The following is a 23,652-nucleotide window of genomic DNA, read 5'->3' as shown; positions in this document are numbered from 1 at the left end:
GAAAAAAAGTCATATTGTTTTATTTCATTTTTAGTGAATTTGGCAATTTCTGTTACCTGTTCAAAACGCGCGCTCTAGGGGCATCTCCAAAAACTAGGCATACTACATAAAACATGAGATTGACATCTGTTAAGTGGTTTGGAAATTTATAAAAAAAAAGATGATCGCCCCCACCCCTTTATTTTAAAAGACAAATTTGCAGGTAAAAAAAAGATGTAAGATGGCTGAAATATTTTCCACAGTTTTCTTTTGAGCACTTTAGTAATAAATTTTTTTACCGCAAGTCTCTATGACGAATAGTTTCCGAGATATATGCCATATGACCGCTCTGTACAAACTTGGTAACCTCAGAACAAAGCCGTAGATTATAATTGAACTTTTCGATCTAATATGAATCCAACAACAAAAAACATCATTCCTACGCATTTAATGTTTTATTATTACAATACGCATAATAAAAGTACATATCAATTAACAAATCAAAAACGTCTAAAACTTTAAAACCAGCAATAAATAATCACATCGTATATACAGTATAGAATTTCAACTACCTAACAAAACAACGTAAGATATTCAGATATGGCACTAAGTTTATCGCGTTCGTCTTTAACACAAAGAGTATTATTGTTGTCACAATACATTCTCATTCACTCATCGAGGAAGTATCTGCGATTGGGTTACCTACATTTCTCAAGGGTAGAGCAACGGTTCGTCTTATTTGTTATCCGAGTATATTAAATAATCTGCATAATTAGAAAAATTAATGCGTTAGGTTTGAATTACCACTAACATACGAGGTAAGTGCCAAAATTAGTTGACCTGCATAATCATCTAAGAACATTTTTTTCTTGCATAAGTAATGTGAAAATCAGCTATTGAAAAACAATCTCCAAGAAAATCCAAAGTTCTTCGACGCTGTGTTCGATTTGTTCTTTGAGAGATTTTATGATTTTAATGTCTTGGAAAACTCACCGCACTACGACTTCTTCACAGGTGTGTAATATACCGTCTAGATATGGCCCCCAGCCATTACTATTGTTTGAATACTTAAAGGACTGTTTAATAATGAAGATGCTAATTGGTCTTTTTTCATTTAAGCAAGAACATTTTGGTGCTTACCTCGTTCATTTCAACCCAATGATAAAGTGTAAAACATTCCAATCGATGAATTTGAATTTTCGAACGGCAAAATTGGTGAGTAAATGAAGCATTGCCCATTCTTAATTATTTCTAAATTATTCCCTTGCACTCACCTATCATTATTTTTCGTTTCATTTTATCTTTTAACATATAAAGTTTTGATACATAGTGATACAGATGCTAGACTATTAATTCACTTTCACAAAACGCACATTACTATACTAAAAAACTCGTAACAATATCATTTAATCACAATTAATTGTACAAAATTCTTACCCTAACAGTAAAGCTGCATTTTGATTTAAACCCATCAGTTACTAATAAAACCTCAAATAATTAATCAGTATTATTGGATAAGTTAATTCATAAGTGACAAAAAAATTACATATTATTAATATCAATTTGAGCAAAAGTGGAAAATTCGTGATATCTACATATAGAGTGTGCGAAAAATTTTAGAGGATGAGTTTTGCAGTAAAACAAAGGGTGGTCTTTCATAAAATATTTTTACAAAAGCTTACAAGTTAATTAAACTTGGAGCGCAAATTATTTATATATATATATATATATATATATATATATATATATATATATATATATATATATATATATATATATATATATAATGTTTTGTTTTAGTCCTTCACGGATGGAACTATGTGTATTGGTGGTAATCCGGGTGTTCATCCGTTCGTTGTTTGACCCTGGAGTAGGATCATTCGCCTGACGTTTCTCCAAAATACCACTTGGCATCTTCAGAGGCCGCGCGTCCATGTCACTCGTACGTGTCCGCACTTAAACTGGACGCGCGGCCTCTGAAGATGCCAAGTGATATTTTGGCGAAACGTCAGGCGGATGATCCTACTCCAGGGTCAAACAACGAACAGATGAACACCCGGATTACCACCAATACATATTAAACGTCGAACTCCTTTGCTTTCATTTTTTCATAACGAAAAAAAGATAATTGACTTTTTTAAGCTGAAAAAAATATCCTATAAAAGATTTCGCATCAATTATGTATATATTGGATAAACAAAATACACTGTTCAAAAATATACTATAAGTTGTTTGTCAGCACCTGCTTGCAATTAAGATGAAGCCCTCAGAACTACTACGGTATGCCACCATAGCAAATAATTTGAAATTTTGATTTTATTGAAAACGTAAAAATACATACGCGTCGAATATAGTTTACATCGAGTTAAATACCACATTGACGATTTGCATTTGCACTTTCTAATGACGTACAAAGACCTTAATAGCTACAGTAGGTAAAAATGTATAAAAATGGTAAATCCTACAAATTATGATCCCGAAATTTGTACCCGATACACGATATATCTACTATCTATGGAAAGTAGGTATTTAGTATTTGCTATGAGAATATGTACTACTCACCCTGCATTTTGATAATAAAAACTTAAAATAACAAGTGACATTGTTCTCCCAAGAGGAAAATCAATACCATACTTGTAGAAGAAAAATATTGAAGTGGAAAAGAGTCCTTTGTATGACCTGCAAAGTAACAGGCCCGTGTCTTTCACAACTTACATTTGCGATCGATTGTCTGAATGCCTATTTTTCTGTGAAGGAGTATTGGAGAGGTGGCCGGATTTTTTTTTATTTGTTTGCAATTAGTAGTTGGTGTAGCATACCCAAACAAGTAATTGATAAATTTCTAAAAAGTCGTAGCCGAGATGAAAGTTATGGATTGGAAACCACTCGCATCACCACTTTTTTGGCGTAATGGGTTTTACAATGTGGAGCACGTAAAAGGGGTTCTATCCAACTTAACAGCCCAAACTATTCTTTGTCTCTTTAACACGATTGAATACAAAATTATAAACAATACGTCAACCTTAACGAGCCGTCAAAATGTCACGACCTGAAAAGGTTTAGACTAACGGTGAAATTTTTTCGAAATTTCGAAAAGAAATGTTTTAGCACAAAACCAAATTAAATATAAGATCAATATTAATAATTTTTGTTGTACTTTTTGTTGAAATCTCTATCTCAAAATTATTTTGCACGTTACTTTTGGTTTACGAACATAAATTTTTTGGTGTATACATTTTATAAAATGTTTTCCAGTTTCCAAGTGCATTGCATTGTTTTTTTCTGAGATAACTGGTAATATCTTCGATTTTTTTTTTAATTCTTTAACTCATAAATTATCTCCATTTTGATGGATTTTTTACCGATTCCAAAGTCAAAAATAAGCGCACACCCGTGTCAATCCATCAATACCTTTCCAACCAATCAACTTTGACCAATTGCTACATGTATGTCGGCTTCATCTTATAGGCCCTCTTCCAAATTTCGCACAAGCACACTGTAGAATGGAACCTGTAAAATATGGCCAGAGGCATGGAGACGTGCGTAATGATAGTCCACGCCCACAACCCGTAGAAATGCAATTGGATCGGATGCGATTCGGCCCTCGATTTTTCCAGCGTATTGATCGCCCACATCGCCAAATTGGTAACGAGCAAAAACGTCACGATTTCCCGCCCGGGCTTCTTTCGGATTTGGTCGGGCGTCACGCAAGTTCTCCGAGAAGCGTCGAGAATGAAAATCGTTTGACACGTGGTCTGCAAGAGAGAAGCCACGGCGGTCACCAGGACCAACACCGTATTTTTTTGTATGGTGAACTGGCCGCCGATTATAGTGAACGTACTGTAAATATACATTCCGGTTTGAGCTCCGACCAGGAGAATATTATCCAGCTGAAGGTTTTTTGTTCCGTCGTATTTGAGCTGTCTCACTTGCCACATGCCTATCATCGATGCGAGCGTCGTCATACCGTACAATACGAGCTCGCAGATGTTCACCTCGATCACAGCGAGGCCGACGAATTCGGAACGCGAAATTAAGACGAAAAACAAAATCAACGATATAATTGTCAACACCAGGAACAGAATGCCGACGAATAAGCCCTTATGCGCCCTGGCACAGTCCACCGAATAGTGATGGGGGCTTTTTTTGTAAGCGTTAACGTCGCACTTTGCTTTCAACATCTGAGACGTCGTAATTGGCAGCTTCGATATGCTTCTCCACATCACATAAAGGATTGCCGCGCATATTAGGCTGTACTCAATAGTGCAGGGGAAAAGGAAGGGTGACGCGTCTTGAACAAGGGAGCCTATTATGTTAGTCCGTCGACATTCGTACAGATGATGAGGGCCTTTGAGGCCTCTCGCCACGATGTGATGCCCGTGAGCTTCCGGAGGATGTTCGGTTCCTACCAAGGGCAAACTGCAATACAAAGCGAGGCGAAATATGAAAGCAGAAAACGGATTCGGAACGTTGACACTAAAACAATAGACCGACGAGATACGCGTGATCTATTGTTTTTAATGGGCATTAAAGTGTCAAGTGTCAAGAGAATGAGTAGGATCAAAAATATACTCTCATAAAATGCCTATTCTACAACGATTAATAAATCTCATGCAGCGTGATTCACAATAGAATAAACAGAGTATTAAAAAATACTGTTAGTTTGGTTAATAGGCGTGTGTCCGAAAATGCCTCCTTTGAAAAGAGGCCCCAAAAAAAAATTGTTTTTTTTTTCTGAAATTGTTTAAAAAATGTAAACAAAATTTAGACGACCATAAAAGTTCGTTGATGATTTTACATCAAATAATTTATTTCGGTTAGGATTAGTTGGCAAAACCTTAAATAGTTGCAAAATCAATTTTTTGATTTTATGCAAGAGTTATGACAAATTGTTTAAAAATATCATTTATGTTAAACTTGTCCTCATAAAAACCAAAACTGAGGTTATATTTTAATATTCTATTTACCCTAGAATTTAGCGGGACCGAAACACCCGGTATAACTTAGTAACAATGAATAAACAAATAACAATTATGTGTTTTTGTAGAGGAGACTAGACTTAGAAATGAGAGCACAGTAATGAAATATTTAATATCAAAATACGCGTTTATGCTAAGATTATTTGAAGAGCCTAACCTGAAATTTCACATGACATGTCTCCGTAATCCTTTATCTATTATATTGTATGTACATACCCCAGCACATTGCCCTTGTAAGGAATCCGGTGCGATATCCTTAGCGAATTGTTTTCGGGATTGTAAAACGTCAGTATTTCGTGTTTGGTTTCTTGAACTAAGACATTCAGCCAGACTGACAAATTTGTGCCGATCATGTGCATCAGGCCGAATCTTGCAGCTAATTTATGTTTATACACCCGCATTTGCTAGAAGAAATTCGCAATTATGTATTACGTGAATATATGCAATAACTGCGTTTCACATACTTCGTTATTTAAAAAGATGAAATACATTTGTATAAAAATAAAGGCCATGCGAGTTGCAGGAGTTAGCGCCAAAAGTACATTGTGGCACTTCGTGTTCCTCTCTAATTCAAAATATTGACCAAATTCTAGACCCGAGTAAATCATGCTGCCTATCCCAAATGCTGTAAAATTTTATTACCATTACAAGGGAAAGAAGGTTAATATTTTATACTTACCTACCGCTCCCATCCGAAGGTAAAAGCTCCCATAGTGATTGTGTTTCTCGCTGGAAGTCGATATCGATGAATTCCGCGGACGATACTTTTGATCCTCGATACTGCTTACACTGGCGCTGGTTGTATCGTTATCAGATTCTTCGTCTGAAATCGACTCTTCTTTGGTTTCAACTGATTCTGAAATTCGTTTATTGCAAGTTAAATGGAAAAAACTCAATTTTTGAAAATTTTATCGTATTTCGGATTTTAAACAAGGGTATAAGGTTTTCAATTTTTATTTTTTTTATTAATCATTTAAAACAGTTAAAACAGATATTTTCGTCCATCAGGATATTTGTTCAATTTTTAGACATTTGATAAATTAAATTTTTTTATAAAAAAATAAAAGTATGTACTAAACAATAGTAGCCATTTAAAATTTTTACAACGGAAAAACGTTTTTTTCCTAATATTTCGAAATCAACAATTTTTTGAACTAGGAAATATTATAAAAAGTCAGCATTTTGTGGTCTTGGCATATGGTTTTCAATTTGAAGAAAATATTTCAGACAATCTTGTAGTTTAGCTATGTTTTACCACTATTGAAATAAAAAATAATTTCCTAGAGATTTAAGCAATTTGGACTCTTGATGGAATTTAAGCGATTTAGTTAAAAAGAAAATTGAACTTTTGCAGATAGTTCCAGAAAGGGATCAGGCATCATTCCCTGGAGTGCCATATTAAATGGAACATATAGGGTGTTTCCAAATAAGATTTTGTACTTTAGTTCTAGAAACACGGTTCATTTTAAATATCATACCCTGTATATTCTTCCATTTTTGACTTCTAGGAAAGAAACTAACTCAACTAAGTTTTACTGCTGATGTCATGTAAAACCCATATTAATTAATTTGTATCACGGTAAGAGATAAGTATAAGGAAATTTGGGTAAAATTGAGTTGAAATTCAAAAATTAACGATTTTGCAAGGCGTGCTATTTACAAAAACTCATTAAACCACGTTTTTAGAACTCCCACACAAAATCCTATTTTTGAAACACCGAAAATGGTATGCTATGAAAGAATGCCTAAGCCCTACCAGGAACTGTCTGAAAAATTTTTGTCAAATTAAAGCACGGAACTATTAAGGTTTCTTCAAGGGTCCAAATTGTTTAAATCTGAGTAAACTCTGCTTTGTTTCTTTCTAAAAATGAATTAATACACAGGTGGTGTTTGTTTATATAGAAGCTGCAACACTGCATACTTGAAAATATTTTATTGCTATAGAGCACCTGTTATATCACCCTGTAAAATTTAAAATAAATCCATTGAAGTTTAACTTTTGTCTTTACTTTTTTTTATATTCTTTATAAATTCTGAGATAGGATATCATCCCATAATAAACGGGTCTTAAGGCATATTTGGTTCAGTTTTATGTTCCATTGTTAATGAAATACTCTATATATTCATTATTCAAAAAATAGTTGCGTAAATCAGCGTTTTATGACGTTTCTGTAAGTTGTGTCATACAAACGTAAATGTGCCATTTGTTAGGAACCCTAACAATAATTTTAAATTGTTTGCCCCTAACAGTTGGAAATATCCGGCTGAATAACTTCGAAAAGCGTGAAATACTTGAACATGAAGATAATCACGAAATCCTTAGAGACACAAAAACGATTTTCATACCCGAAAGCAAATTTTCTAGGCGACGTTGGCGGCATTCGGGAATTTTAGGACAAAAAGGGGGTTATAAAAATAAAAATGACGTTAAAGAAAATAAGCAGTTCGGAAGTATTTCAGAGAGCGACTGTGAAGCTAACGAACAACCCTCAATTGATGCTATTAATAATACCAAAGTTATTAATACAGACAAGCTTATAATAATTGTAAATTGTGACAGCAGGAATAAAGACAATGGAACGTTTAGAGACGACAACAAACACATTTTCTGGCATAACCAAAAAACCAGAGAAGAAATTAGGAACATACAAAGTAGGATAAGATTTTTATCGAAACGTGGATTAAAGATAAATTATAAAATGTATTTTTGCATAAAGGTGAGCTAATGAGAAATTATATGAACCCTCACGCCGATCCATGTAGTGACTTCTACGACTATGCATGCGGCAATTGGAAACGATACTATACTATACCACACGATCGATCCATCTACGACACATTTGAAATAATCCGAGAAAAACTAGATCTCGCTCTCAATGAAATTTTGCAAAATCGATCAGATTTATCGCAGAAAGTGGCAAACTTAAGTCCAAATGTTTACGACAGTTTATTCACTGAAGTTCGTTTCAATGACACTACAGATTCGGCCGTAAAAGCCAGGTGGCTATATTGGTCTTGTATGCGGGAAGACATTATTTTCAAAAGAGGCAGCAAGCCGTTGCTTGAAATTATAGATGCCCTGGGTGGATGGCCAATTTTAACAGATAATATCAAACGAAAATTCCATTTTGATTTAGTTACTTTATTAGCGAGGTACACGGTAATTAAAATTCATTAATGAAGCATTTTAGAAATTCATTTTTACAATATAAATTCTTATGTTTTTTGGATAAAATAAATATTTTACTGTTAAATACATATTTGCAAAAATCAACCATTAGGTAATTAAACTTCGGTAAAATTATAAACTGCGATTAATAATAATAAATCTGACTCATACTCCAGAAAATATATTTTTTCTTTAAACAATTGCGTGGAAGTAAATGATAATATATTCGCAGAATGCTAGAAAATTAAATATTTTTGATATTCACTGCAGACTTCGATTACTGAACAGCGAGGCGCTAATTTCCCAATGGATCGGGCCAGATATGAAAAACTCTAATAGATACATAGTCCACATAGATCAAACTATCTTAAATTTGCCTGATCGAGAATATTATTTGGACTCGAAGAATATTAAATACGTCCAGGCGTACAGAATTTTCATTCTAAGCACCGTCAAGCTACTCGGAGCGGATCCAGCAACTGCAGAGAGAGATGTCGATGATATCATTGAGTTCGAAACACAATTGGCTCGAATTATGATGCCTTCTGAAGAGCGCAAAAACCTTTCTGATGTTTACCTGAGAACCGATATTGCTTCCTTGACCCTCTACTTTCCGCAATTCGACTGGAAAACTTATTTTGATTCGGTTTTGGGTTATTTTCGATTAAATAACTCTCGAGACGCATCTGAAGAGTTAAGTTTCAGGTACCGACATCGATCTGGAAACTCCTGTAGCTGTATATTGTGCAAAGTATATATTAAACCTCTTCTACGTTCTTAGCAATAATAGCCCAAGAGTTGTTAATAACTATTTGATATGGAAATTTGTAAAGCCCATATTGAATAATTTGGGTATTTCTCAAACGCCTCGGCTGCTCAGTCTCTTCTAGAATCTACATTGCAGATAGGAGATTCTTAACAATAAAACAACGTTTCAATTATATCGTATTTGGCAAAGAAAAGCCACCCAACAGATGGCAGTTTTGCGTATCTCAAGTAAATACTCACATGGGTATGGCGCTTGGATCACTATTCGTCAAGAAATATTTCGACACCGTAAGCAAAGTGGACACAATTGAAATGGCTGAGGAATTGCAGCAGGCCTTCAAAAGTATACTGGCCGAGAATTCTTGGTTGGACAATCACACCAAAGAGTACGCCAAAATGAAAATTGATAGCATGGATTTGAAGATTGGATTTCCTGATTTCATTTTAAACCAAACAGGTTTTGTTATTTTAAATTCAATTTAAATGAATGGTGATGCTTTTAAAATGTAGTGCCCAGCAGTTTAAAACATTTTTTTTTATTGCTCCGCTCGTTAGTTATGCTGTTAAATGTTGCCAAACAAAAAGTTAGTAATCTAAAATATCAAAATTAAATATTATTACTTAATAATATTTAAACAAAAATATTCAATAGTTCATGAATTTCGTATTTTTTAAGTTATTGTAAATTGACATTAACTTTATTAATCTTTCAGAGTTGGGTAAACTATTTTTAAAGTCTCTCTATGATGGAGGTACTTGCTATTGACAGCTATAAGCACGACCTATTTATACTCAAAAAAAACTTCTTATATCTGCGTCATTTTTCAAGACATATTAACTACCTTACGTATATGAGTGGAAACTGTGATTAGCAGATTAACAAAGAAAATAATATTAATAATAATCGAATCAAAAAATTTTTGTACATAAAATAACTATCGTCAATTTTATAAATGGTCTAAATGGAAAAACGCCCTATAACTGGGTCGATAGTGAAGATATGACTATACGATTCAAAACGTATTTAAAATTTCTCGGAAATCGAGCCCAAGACACATAAATCTCTATCTAGTTTTTAGGTTTTTTTTCCTGTTGAAACACTCTCATCACCCTGTAAAAGACAACGATCTACTGGGACACCACTAAGGGTAACCGACCAGACAAAATGCTTTAAATTATTTTCGAGTTTTGAATTTTAAAACTATATAAACAAGTTTTTTTTAATTTCTAGGACCATCTATTTCCCTAAACTGTACCTTGTCACTTTCCTGGGATATCCGGTATATATCGTTATATATCAACAGCAAAAATTTTGATACATTCCTTATTAACGCCATATATAATCTAGAACATGTTTAAAATTCTCTTAGAAACCCTAATAAACATTTTCCCCTGCAGAACTGACGTCGCGTTATTATGACATAGTTGTACATCCACGATACTTTTTCGAGAACGTTCTAAGCGTTCTTAGACACACGGCCAGGGTTGAACGTAAAAGGCTCGGGTCTCCAATGAACAGAACACTTTGGAGTACACCACCGGCTGTAGTGAATGCCTACTATAGCAGAAATAAGAATCAGATTATGTTTCCTGCAGGTAAAGATGGGACGCGTTCCATCCGAAGTAGAAGATAACTTCAATATTTTAAGGTATACTACAGCCGCCATTTTACCACAAACACTTTCCGAAAGCTTTGAATTTTGGAGGCATCGGAGTAGTAATCGGACACGAAATTACGCACGGCTTTGACGATAAAGGCTAATATTTTGTGACATAACCAATTATATCTAAAAAAAAAGTTCCAGGTAGACTTTTCGACCACCAAGGAAACCTGATGATGTGGTGGAGACACTCTTCTATCAAGACCTTTTATGAAAAAGCTCAGTGCCTTATTAATCAATATAGGTACTAAAAAAAGAAACTGAACTCGTCGAAACGGTTAAACAAAAATCATCGAAAACTGAAAAACATTTGAACAAGATTTTCGGTGCTTGACACTTGAGGCTGTCCCTACGTTTTAGCAGAAGTTCTTCCGCTTACAAGTTATTGACATAAATTTTTAAAAAAAATTATGAAGCGCTATGTCGGTTTTAAAAGGGTATTCGAATAGTAGACGGAAAAAAAATTAAAACAATTTTTTTTAAACATGGGTCCGGAAATGCACAGTTTTTAAAGTGTAGGGAGGTAAATTAAGAAAGGATATTCATATCTAACCAAATAGTTACTCAACTAATAGATTAATATTATTAAGTCCACTGCATCATATTTTAATTTATGGGTACACCGTAAGACGATAATTTACTCTACTCCCATAGAAACAATAGAATGAATGACATGTACGGAAATGGATAGTGGACATTTCCAATATTTGTTGTAGTGAACTATATTAGCCTTAATAGATCAAATTATAATAATTGTTTAAACATTAATAAAAAAAATATTGTTCAATTGTTCATATTTCTTAACAAGAAATTGAGCTCTAAAATATGTCGCTCTATTTTTCGAACACACGAACAAAGAGCTCCCAAAAACGTTGACTCCGCGGTATAAATACAATAAATTTAGACCGGTAACTGCGACAACAGTTGTTTGGGATTTTTTTTCAAATTTATCATATTTTCAAACTCGTAAAGCATGTAAATTTGCCGATAGTCACTTTTCGTTTAAACTAGTTAATTTTTAATAAAATTCTACCCATGAAACGGGATGCGACAGTTTTCTCTCTTCAAATAAAATGGGTTCCTAGAGGAAAACAATTTTTCTACTTCCTTCAGTAAAATACCTAATGATACACCGGTCTAGTTTGCGCAAAGCGTCACTTTACCACGTGAGTTTCTTGTCCCACGGACTTCGGACATTTCCGGGATATTACCGCATGGGTTTGGGAGCAATCGGATATTTTCGGAGATTTTACCGCACTGCTTGAATTTTGATGTTTGTCGATTCTGACGGCCATGTATTCGTATTGTTTTGCCAAAATGTACCCCAAATACTAACAATCGTAGAAAAAGTGTGGTAAACGGTATATGAACCACAAGCGAAGCGCAGCGGAGCCAGTGTGTAATAAACGAGTGACTTAAAACGTTTACCAAACGTGTTGCATATTATACTTTTTCTACGACAGTTAGTTTTTGTGTACATTTTGGCAAAACAACACAAATACATTCACTGACATGACCGTCAGAAGTGACAAACGTCAAAATTCAAGCCGTGCGATAATATCTCTGAAAGCATCCAATTGATCCTGTGCGGTAATATCCCGAAAATGTCCGATGTCCGTGGGACAAGAAACTCACGTGGTAAACTGACGCTTCCCGAACGCTTGATCGGGGTAGAATTAAGTATTTTGTAAAAAGGGGTAGGGAATAGTATATTATGCAACAAGTGCGGTAACCGGCATTTGACTCATGAGTTTATTTGACACGCGCGGAGCGAGTGTTTAATAAACGAGTGAGTCAAAAAGTTTACCGAACGTGTTTCATACTATACTTTTTCTACGACCGTTAGTTTTTGGGTAAATTTTCGCAAAACACGAATACATTCACTGACATGATTGTCAGAATTGACAAACGTCAAAATTCAAAGCGTGGGAAATATCTCCGAAAACTTCCGATTGCTCCCAAACCCGCGCGGTAAAATCCCGAAAATGTCCGAAGTGGCTCGGATTCGTGGGAAATGAAACTGACGTGGTAAAACGACGCTTCCCGCACGCTAGATCGGTGCGTAATTAGGTATTTTAGAGACGGGAGTAGAAAAATATTGTTACCAGTTTATGAAATACTGTTTTTAAAAATTTGTGTATGTCCGTAGTTTTTATTTGCAAAAAATGAATTTTAATATCAATCGTAAGATTTGAGATTGGTTACAGTGCAAATGAAAACAATTGTGATTTCACAAGATTTTTTCCGCAATTTCAGAATATTGGTCAAAAATTTATTTTTTGAACTATTTAAATGATCGCTTCTGTAAATTATTTCATGAATGGATATGTAAAGTAATTCAAGGCGGTTCTCGTGAGTTTTAGCTTCAAAAGTATTTAAAGCTGAAAAATTCAAATTAACCTTCAAAAAAATGGAATTACATTACAAAATCGTATCTCGAGAACTGGTATCAAGCATTTAGCAATGTATGTAAAATACGAAAAAATAAATAAAAGTGTGTGTAAGAAAATACACTGATTTACGCATTTGTCAACTCAGCTTCAAAATTCGGATTTTAGTCAATACGTATTACCGGATGTCAAACTTTCCCTTGACGGCTACTTAACCCAGGGTGAAAACATTGCGGACAATGGCGGACTTAAACAGTCGTTCAGAGCTTACGAAACGTGGCTTTCGAAGCACCCCGATGCTGACGAATCCCTCCCAGGTATGATTTTCGCATTCCTTCTTATAAAAACGATTGCTCCTCGGAAAACTTTTTACGATCTTCATTAAGTATAGCATTTATAAAAGGCGGCATATTTAATACCCACTAAAAAATCCCTAAATAAATACACCACCCTCGTCTTTTCACTTCCAGGCTTAAACTTGACACAAAGGCAGTTATTCTTTTTAAACTTCGCTCAAGTCTGGTGCGGCCAACAAAGGCTCGAGGAAGCAAAAAACAGAATGAAAACTTCGGTACATTCTCCCGGGATTTTCCGGATAATAGGGGTGCTCAGCAATTCCGAGGACTTTGCGAACGCTTATAATTGTGCCATAAACAGCCCAATGAATCCCGAGAAAAAATGCACGATATGGTAGAATTGGTTTCTTTCAGAAGATAGAGGAGAGAACATTTGAGCAGCCTCTAGATTGTCAAATTTGTCAATGACGCTGATATCCAACTTTGCAAAATTACCTTTTTTTTTCTAATAGCACGACTATGTGCACTAGTCAATTTTGCAAGAGAAAGCAGAGTACAATCCTATTTAATAGTATATTATATGACAAGTTTAATAAACGACTCTTTAGTCGCGAGTTTGTTTTGGTTCGGGCGCAGCGAGTGTCTGCTGCATTCAAAAAATCGTACCTTTCAGAAAAACTCGTAAAAAGTTTCGTGAAATACTTACAAGTAGAACTGACACTTGGCCACTATTTTTTTTAGAAGTAATACGGTTTTCAACGAAAAATTAAAATAAAATGTACTCACTGTTGACTTTTTCGCGAATTTTCTTTTTCAACTTTCGTTTGTCCCTGAGTAGAACTGTGTACATATACAACAGGAAAAACATGCTTCCTATGTAAAGGTAGAGGTAGTAAGCTTCGTAAAATGACGGTGGAATATACGTGGAGATGACTTCGGCCATTGGAAACGCCGTACCCATGACAACCAGCAGCTTCCCGTAGAGGGCCGACAGTGTGGTCGCGAGCGCGTCTCTGAAGCAAAAAAACTCAAAAGTTCAAAGCCTTGAAATCAACTCTATGTTTTATTTCATTTATTTCATTTGATCAAATCCCAATTCGCACTTTTTTATTTACTTCCATCTGAAGAGTTTATTTTTCATTTCTGATTTTTGAACTGTTCCAGATATTGGCGGAAATGGCAAAAGTCGTTAAATTTTAATTTAAGATTTATATGAATTTATTTATTTTTTCTATATGGCCGTGATGTTTTGAAAGAAGTGTGTGGTACACTTGCCCAACGAAGATTTGTCACTACCTTCGTTTCCCCTCGTTACGGCTGCGTCTCCCTTCTTATTGATTTTCGACTGAATTTTCGGAGAAAGGTCCGTCTTAACTGGATCATCGACAGGAAATGTGAAGCTACGTGATTATATTAATTCCAAATGATTTTTGTTTCTCTTAAATAGCGTACTTATCTTTAAAAATATTTTCAGAAAATTGAAAATACAGTGTGTTCAAGATAAGAATATTGAAAACCATAATAAATACGAAGATGGTTAATTTCGAAAAAAGTAGTAAACTTTAAAAGTAAAAAAAAAACGAAATTTGCTGATTCCGACTTTATTTTTGTTCTGGTGTTATTTAAATAGATATAAAAAAATGAAGGTCAATTTCTTGTTGCGATATTTTGATTTGATTGCGTTTTAGAGATTTTAATTACGATGTTTCGCTTCGGTGAAATTATCATCAACTTGATGAGGAAAAAAGAACATGTATTAAATAGTTTTTTTTAATACGACTACCACGATGTACCACTCAATATGATTATATGTTGTTTAAATAATAAAAAATGTTTTTTTTTTAAATAAAACATAAAAATGAAATGATAGCTAAAATTTATGAAACAAGTTACTTAAAAAGAAACACGGATAACACCTTGCAACTGTCGAATTTAAATCATTTCTCTGCATATCATTTGTAATGTTTTGAAAGGATTCAAGAACTAGCATTGTCAGTTGATCCTCAGTCTCAAAAAATCGTTACTAAATATAATTTTCTTTATTCTTGCACGCTCAGCTTCAACGGCGTTACTATATCTAAAGATATATTATCGAACTTCTCAGATGAAAAAGCACGTTCCAATTTGTATTGCAAAAAAGAACCAACAACTCTAAAAAAGGATAGGTATATAATTTAATAAAATCCCTTTTTTTTAAACAATGTAGAATCATATTGCGTCGTAATTAAAAATTCTATATACATGGCGTAGCATTTTCACGGACGATATAAAAAAAAAGTTGATGGTGAGTTCGCCGAAACCAAACGGAGTACTTAAAATAACACCAGAAAAAAAAAGCTAAAAAGTTATCAAATTATCAGAAAAGATTTTAAGACAAATATTTTAATCTTTTTGATGAAACGGACAAAATTGCCTATTTTAGTACACTATTTTTCAATAAACTTTTAAAATGTGTATTTTTTTACACTTGTCATACTTACAGCATAATATTTGATATAATTATATTTAAAACCAACGATAGTAAGTAAAAAAAAAGAAAATGTAGGGGAAAATACAAACTTTTGTAGATTATTTATTACGGGCATGAAGACCTGGGGAGAAAAAATTCATGCGCATAATATAATTCAATATTGATTTTAATGAAAAGTGTTTTTCAATATTATTTATATAGAATTGTACCTAATAATTTTTTTGTGACATTTGTTTATCATTGGAAAGATTTATTTTTGGAGAAATAAATTTCGGTTTTAAACTTTAGTTGTAAACAGCTGTGTTTGTGGGAATTTTTTTTTAAGTGAGGCAGTCACCAAGACGAATTCCAATTCCAATTTTCGATTACAAGAATTATTCTGCAGTTTTTGTCTAAGTGGCTTGTCACAAAGGAACAAAATATGGAACATGGAACAAAAGCTTAAGTAGAATCGGGTTTATATTTTAAATGTGAACTTACGCTCCTAGTTGTCTCCATTCGACTTGTTTTTCCGCTCTGGACAGGCGGCGAATTACGGGAAACTGCTGCTGATGGTAGTAATATCCTGATATCGTTAACGGGGCCGTCGAAATTGTCCTAAAATGGAAATGCGATATTACGTTTAGTTAAGTACTAAGCGGAAATTGAAATGGGACAAAATTACGACAAAATTGCTGCAGCGGCGTTAGACGGAAACGTTGATAAACCAGTAGGAAAAAACGTATCTAAAAACGTAACTTGAGCCTCGCATCAAATATTTTACGCTACGTAAGCTGAGAGGAATGGGAAGTTACCCGCTCAATATTTTAAGTACAAAGTTTATTATTAGGTAGTAAATTATTAATCCGCATTTCTACCACACTACTACCAAAAAAAGCGGTCTTGGTGAAAAGGAATAATTAGAACAGAACATTTTACCAAAATTTGATAAAAACAATTTATGGTAAGTTAAAAAAGGACGGCACCGCGGTGTCCAGAACAGGAATGATAAAATGGAATGTGAAGTAGAAGTTCGACGTATAAACAAAGTCGAAATGAATTAAGAATAATGTTCGGAATAGAATTCTTACCTCACAAACGAAAAGTTCACATCTTCAAAACTTGCAACAGGAGGTTGAAAAAGAAAAGTACCCTTTAATAAAGCTTACCTCATACCACAGTACATTATGCAAGTTTGACATATTTCGCTGGGTATGTCCGCAATGCTTTAAAATAATGAGAAAAACTTTTCCAAAAATGTATTGTAATTTGTGGCAATACTTTACGAAAAATTAGGGCGTGATAAGAGTTCGGGTTCAGATTTTTTTTTTCATTTTTATGGCATAACTAGAAAAATATGCACTTTCCATGCAAGCAGAGATTTTTTTACAATCAAATTTCCTATAAGAAATCCATTTTTAAAAAGTAATAATAAAATCATTATTTCAAGCAAAGCTATCCGTAAAACATAAGAAAAAAAAATGGAAAAATCCATAACTGTTTACAAATCTTCTAGATTCTTCAGAAGAATGATTGGCGAAACGTCAGCAAGTTCGATTTATTAACAACCGACGGAATCCAGAAGATCTGTAAATAGTAATACAGTAGCATGTGGAAGTTTTTTTTTTGTACGAAATATGAATTTCAATGTTTTTCGAATGTTTCTTACTTCAGTTTTTTATCACAATACCTTATACTCATCATTATAGAACAAAAATTTCTTTTAATTTTTGGCATGCCATTATCAACAAAGTTTTGACGTCTGTAAACTTCTTTGTACTTAAATATTGAAGCTCTAATCCATTAACTGCTCCTTATGCCCTACTAATGTCCCACTGTAGAAGCACCTTGTATCCTAAATTAGCACCCATGTTTGCTCGTAGGTCGACAAATATTTTTGAAATGTTTCAAATGAAAATTAACTTAAACGGGCAAAATAAACTTTTACAACAGTGCAGGACATAAATTATTTCGTTGCTAGGCAAAAATCGGGTTCAACCAATTGTATCTATTGATTTTTGCGGTCTCCAGTCCACTCAACAGGTTGATGTGCACTGATATAAATTTATAAATACATAATTGTCCGCATAATAGCAAATATGTGCCACAAAAATAGTAGTAACAGAAGATAGTGAAGACTTTTTTATATTTTTTGTAGACAAATGTGAAAATGTAATTTTTCTATTTCCTACTGTACCCTACCCAGTTAGGCACTTATCAAGGCTGCGGAAAGTGTCGCTTTGAAACGTGACCACAGATTGGAAGTACCTAATGATAGATTGTAGTTGGTCAGTTTTGATGGTCCCGTCAGTGAGTGTTTCCTCCTGTTGCGAAAAATATGGTATGCAACAAGTTGATAAACTTCTTCATTCACTCACTAAAGTGGACTGTTTTTGGAGTTCTTGCATAATATACTATTGTCCATTTTGCGGTCTTACCATATATAATTCCCTTCCGACATGTTTATTTTAATTACGACTTGATACAGTGTACAGTGTATAAAAAGCAAGTATTTATTTTAATTACGACCTGATACAGTGTACAGTGTATAAGAACCATGTACACCGTCTGCCAAGTAAAACGACCCACTATACGATCTGGAAACCCATAGGAGATACGAAAAAAAGTTTGGAAGAAAAGTTTCCTGGACTCTCCTGAAGATTTAAAATATTATAATTTTGTTGATACAGGGTGTCCCAAACGTGTCCCCCCCGGGATCAACTTTGGTATCTTAAATGGAACACCCTCTATATATCGAAATTTTTGGAATCCCTGGTTAAAATAAAAGTCGCTTTCTTAAGAAATTCCTATTCGAATTTTGCATAATTTGGGCAGAAAATGAGGTTATGTGTTTTTTTTTTCATATAAAATTGTGTTGTGACGCTACTGATTCAGGTATTGCAAAAAAAATTTAACCACAGACTAAGTGGATGATGCAACAGTTTGACAGATGCGCCCCAGCTTATGCAGGGTGTCCCAAATCGGTGGTACCGTTTTGGCGAATTCAATCAACAAAATCCCTATATTCTTATTCAGATATTAATTCTAAGATAAAAAATTGAATTTAATGCTGCGCACATGAGGTCACTTGGTGGCAATATTAGGTATTTTTTAAGTAGCAAAGACATGATCCTACTACTTTCATAGTTATAATACTCCAGATATATGAATAAAACTTATTGCTTACAATACAGATTTCATTAAACTTCAGAATTCATATTTAAAGAAACATTTAATGGTTAATTATCTAGCGTGATTGAAACTAACCAAAACTAACCAACGTAACAAATTTGAATAAATAAATCTATGAAAAAAAGTTAACTAAAAAGAGTTCGTTAATTCGGTCCATAAAGTTTAGTTTAAAATGTTCCTCTTAAAATCCTCGTTTCATCTGGCATCAAAACAATAAAGAAATGTCAAAATATTTAAATATTTAAAAATGTAATTGGCTAAGACATCACTATTTTTTTTTTTGATGCATTAAGGTATACACAAACTTAGACATTTCTGTTTTTGTTGATTTTCATATTTCTGTTTAAAAAGTTTATAGTTGTCAAGTTCATTGGTAGTATATATTTTATTTGTTTCCTTAAATGTGAATTCTGAAGTTTTATTAAATCTGTTAAAATGTGTAGTATAGAGTCGTTTTTTCTCAAAATCTCCACGTATTAATAGACACCTTATATTGTTAGCAATAGGTTTTATTCGTATATCTGGAGTATTATATCTTTAAAAGAAGTAGTATCGTGTCCATGCTATTTCAAAAATATTGCTAACAAGTGACCTAATGTGGCAGCTTTAAATTCAATAAGAATTTATACGGGTGTTATCTTAAACGTCGAATATCTCAAAATTAAGTAAAATTTAAATATAAGATAAATTACAAACTTACTTTGTTTCTTGGCCTAGAATTGATATCTGAATAAAAATATAGGGTGTTCCATTTGAAAATCTTGAGATTGTGTTAATTGAATTCGCCATAACGGCACCACTTATTTTGGACACAATGTATAAACTGAGGAGCATCTGTCAAACTGATTGAGTATCATCTCCTTAGTCTGTGGTTAAATTTTCGTTGCAATACCTAAATCCGTAGCGCACAACACAATTTTATATGAGACAATCAAAATTAAAAAAAAAAAACACATAACCTCAATTTCTGCATAAACTATGCAAAATTCGAATAGGAATTTCTAAAGAAAGTGACCTTTGTTCTAACCAAGGATTCCGAAAATGTCGATATATATAGGGCATGCCATTTAAAATAACAAAGTGGATGTCAGAAGGAACACTTTTGAGACACCCTATAGCAACAAAATTATAATCTTTTAAATCTTCAGGAGAGTCCAAAAAACTTCTGTATGAAACTTTTTTTCGCATCTCCTATCGGAATCGGTTTTTAATTTTTCAACATATCTCATAAAAAAAAATTATAAACTTTGTTAAACATTTAGTCCCTCGATTTTGTTTGTTTCGTTGTTGGCTGTTCCGTTATTTTGCAAAGCTTATTGCATGCGAATATCCAATACTATGTAACCTTAATTTTTTTTAAAGCGTTTTTAATAAATTTATTTAATTAAACAGACACCTACTTATGGCTCTGAATATGCACCGCGTGTCCCGTAAGATGCTTGGCAGTGGATTTTGTAGGGGATGACCGGCTTAGCGTTTCCGGAGAGACTATAACCGCACTGGGGGAGGCTGGAGAAGGTAAAAGCGGATCGGCGTACCCTAACATGGCAGCGCTGCTTCGACTGCCTCCGCTCACATTTTGCGGTGGGATCGTTGGCCAACTGTAAATGGATGATAATTGGTTAAACATTATTAACACGTTTAGAAGCATTGCATGCCCTATGAAAGGCGCTATTAATCAGATCTCTTTCAAGTCTAGACTAGAAATTGGAGTTCATGTAGTACCTCTTTGGAACTTTTTATGTGGCAGTAGAAATAAACTATAAACATATAGGGGTCTGATTTGCGTCCTTTAGGATGGATGGATCAAAGCGGTAAGAAATGTTAGCCTTACCTCTCTGCCATTTTAATGATCCACGATCCGCAAACACGTACACTAATTCAGACAGTGACATTTTTGGTTTGCCATTCTAAAAGGGTGACCCGCTATATGCAAATGACGCCGCAATTATCTAATTGAGCCAATAAATCTGGTCCGACATCACTCAAACTTGTAGCAAACCCGCTTGAAAATATATCAAATGATGAATGAGTCTGAATATGTTAATCGAGGCACTATTTTAATGTACTAACAAAGTTTCTGAATGCACCATGAATTTTGAATGTCCGACTTTAATTGGAAACTACCATGTATAGGTATATATGATCATATCCATTTATCCTCCCTATAAAAAAGGTTTCGATGCAACTATCAGAACTACAGATTTGCTAGAGTTGCTAATACTGCTTTCTGGTATTGCGGGATTTCTTTTATAATACAAGTGAATATATTCTACATTCTTCTAATTCTCCATTTTTTGTAAATCACAGGGGTCTTTTATTAATTCTTTTTGCCTGTTTTTGTATTTTCTCTATTATACGTTGATCAAATTGATAATATATTTTGTAACTATTGTATCGTAGTAGAAAAATTAGATGAATTAACGTTGCGAAGAATGCCAATTGCAAACATTTTTAATTTAATTTTTACTTGTCCTTAGATATATTCTAGAAGAAAATGGCAATCACGGCTTACTTGCCCAATTTTTGTATGAGGAATTAAAATCCTACCACTCGAATTTGAGTGATTCTTAGGTCTCGACTCAAGCTATCAAAAAATCACTATAATTGGTTACACACCTGACCTCAAGAATCAAAACTTGTCCAAGGAGTCGTGATTTTCTTTTCTATCTTAATATTTTTACTGAGAAGCGAAACGTCACTGTCAGCAATCAATAAAAAAACTGCAGCTTACAATTTACGGGTCGTCTACCTTTATCTGTATACAAACCCGTACAAGTTCCATACCTAAATTAAACGGATTGTTGTGATTTTTTTCTTTAAAAAAATTGTTGCATATTCCTTTATGTCTATTTTTCTATGATATTCTGGGTGAAAAAGTACCACTCTATTTAACTAATTAAAAACTCATTATATTATGCAAATTATAGTTTTCAAGCATTCTGATTAAATCTGTGATTTTAAATGGAAAAATTGTTAATAGCTATTCAATTAAAAATTTAAGATTTGCACTTTGGAAGCCCTCTAGAGGTCTCAAGAAACAGTTTTCGATGGCCTTTAAAACATTCTTTTATCGTTAATTTTTTTTCTTTATTTATACGCATATAATGGTAAACTTAGAAACTACAATAGCATGAAATGTCAATTAATTGAAACAAATTAATAAGCAAACACCTACCTCGATCCTTCGATTTTTGTACCTATGGTGGTGGGGGTAATGGTGATCTCTCCCGTGGTATCGCCTCCAACATCGGCTCCAGACGTAGTAGCCATTTCCTCAATATCGGAGTCGATACCCCTATCGAAATCCATATAAAACGATTCTCTAGAATCGCTAGATCCCCGCCTGAGCTTGAGAGAAAGGTCCGGAGAACTGTCTTGGTCCACCATTGTTGAAAATTAGGGGTTGCCAATAAATAATTCAGAGTAAAACTACGTAGAAATATCACATTGTTCGGAACTTTCGTGTTTTGTACTATGCGATTGTTGCAATCCAGCCACGTGGTGTCATTTCCGATAAACTACATGTCTGCAGGAATGCGTCGGGCGGCGGCGTTCGTTTTCATTAAAAATCCTGCCGTGTAACACAATCCTGCTGCGGGCGCAGGCGGCAGGCAACTGATATAGGGCTGTTGGGTCGTTTATGTTTAACTGGCACCTCTATTTGGCTGTATGTAGCAGACGCTTTAAAATTGTTGCGTTTATATAGAGCCTCACCCAGCACAATAATTAGTTGTATGTATTCTCCAAGTTATAGTTGTTCAAAATTATTCAAACATTATCAAATCAAATTCGTTTAAGTATACTCTCAATTTTCTGCAGCTCAAATGAACTTTTCGTTGGGCGTAATAGATTTTTAAATTCAAAAATGGATTCGCGCCTAAATTTAAGAACATACTGTGTGAAATAGGAGCTTTCAAATCATGTGCCACAAACATATGTTGCTATTAAACTAGAAATTCATGTTGTTGCATCTTTAAATAAAAAAATGACCAATTTTGAATTTTATGGAATTTGTGCCTTATTTTACGCCCTCAATTTAGAGGTGTATAACAGATTTTTTATACCTGTAAATTAGTTGTTAGAATTTCAATAACCCCACATGATAATGGTAGTGTGTTAATGTGATATATGTCCCTCACTTCTTATAATAAATTTATAAATGCTCAAATCTCTCAGATTTGCTTTTACCAAGAACCTTGGTTGAAACTCGACAACTACAATGTTACTCCGGGATTTTCAAGCAAGGAAGCCCTCACTGTTAAATTGACGTTGGTTTGAGCTCGTGGCTAAAGTTACATTTATCAATTTTATTAAATGATATTTTTAGGATCACCTCGACCAAACTTTTGGTCTATCCTAACCGCACTGTGTCTCGTCGAATTTTAAACGTCCGCTATGTATATATAGGATCAGATTTGAGACTACCGAAGAAACTTTTAAGAAAAACATTCATTCGTTTTACTTACCGCCCTAAATAATTTCATCAGGTGTACTCTAAACCTTTAGGATTGTCAGAATGGTCAACGTTTTCGACAATAGTATATACAACCGTAAAGAAAATTAATTCTCAATAAGAACTTAATTTTTTTTAAAAAGCAGAACTAAGCTACTTTTTATTACTTTTTACTTCTTCCTTTGGGGTCGAGTTGATCAATTTTCTAAGCTCATTAAAAAGCCTTATTAACGTAAACTGGCTAACTAATTTCACTGGCAGTTTTGACTAATTCAATCATATCTATACCTAAACAATCTTCTAATAGGAAGTA

The 23,652-nt window shown here is 33.9% G+C and overlaps 1 protein-coding gene across 1 annotated transcript; it reads right to left on the bottom strand.

Moving 5' to 3' along the window:
* Positions 1–1,962: 1,962 nt before the first annotated feature.
* Positions 1,963–22,596, bottom strand: LOC132705450 (proton channel OtopLc-like). The gene is made up of 8 exons (XM_060676035.1): positions 22,062–22,596; positions 20,284–20,484; positions 16,193–16,309; positions 14,029–14,255; positions 5,638–5,814; positions 5,423–5,583; positions 5,175–5,362; positions 1,963–4,398 (listed from the first exon to the last, which is right to left on the bottom strand). The coding sequence occupies exons 1-8, from the start codon at positions 22,271–22,273 to the stop codon at positions 3,420–3,422; spliced, it is 2,262 nt and encodes a 753-aa protein (XP_060532018.1). The 5' UTR covers positions 22,274–22,596; the 3' UTR covers positions 1,963–3,419.
* Between the last annotated feature and the right edge of the window lie 1,056 nt (positions 22,597–23,652).

The sequence above is a fragment of the Cylas formicarius genome, unplaced genomic scaffold, assembly GCF_029955315.1.
Source record: "Cylas formicarius isolate icCylForm1 unplaced genomic scaffold, icCylForm1.1 PGA_scaffold_7__23_contigs__length_41026272, whole genome shotgun sequence".
NCBI classification, from domain to species: Eukaryota; Metazoa; Arthropoda; class Insecta; order Coleoptera; family Brentidae; genus Cylas; species Cylas formicarius.
Note: the sequence above shows the minus strand (reverse complement) of the source record. Positions and strands in the feature narration are given on the sequence as shown.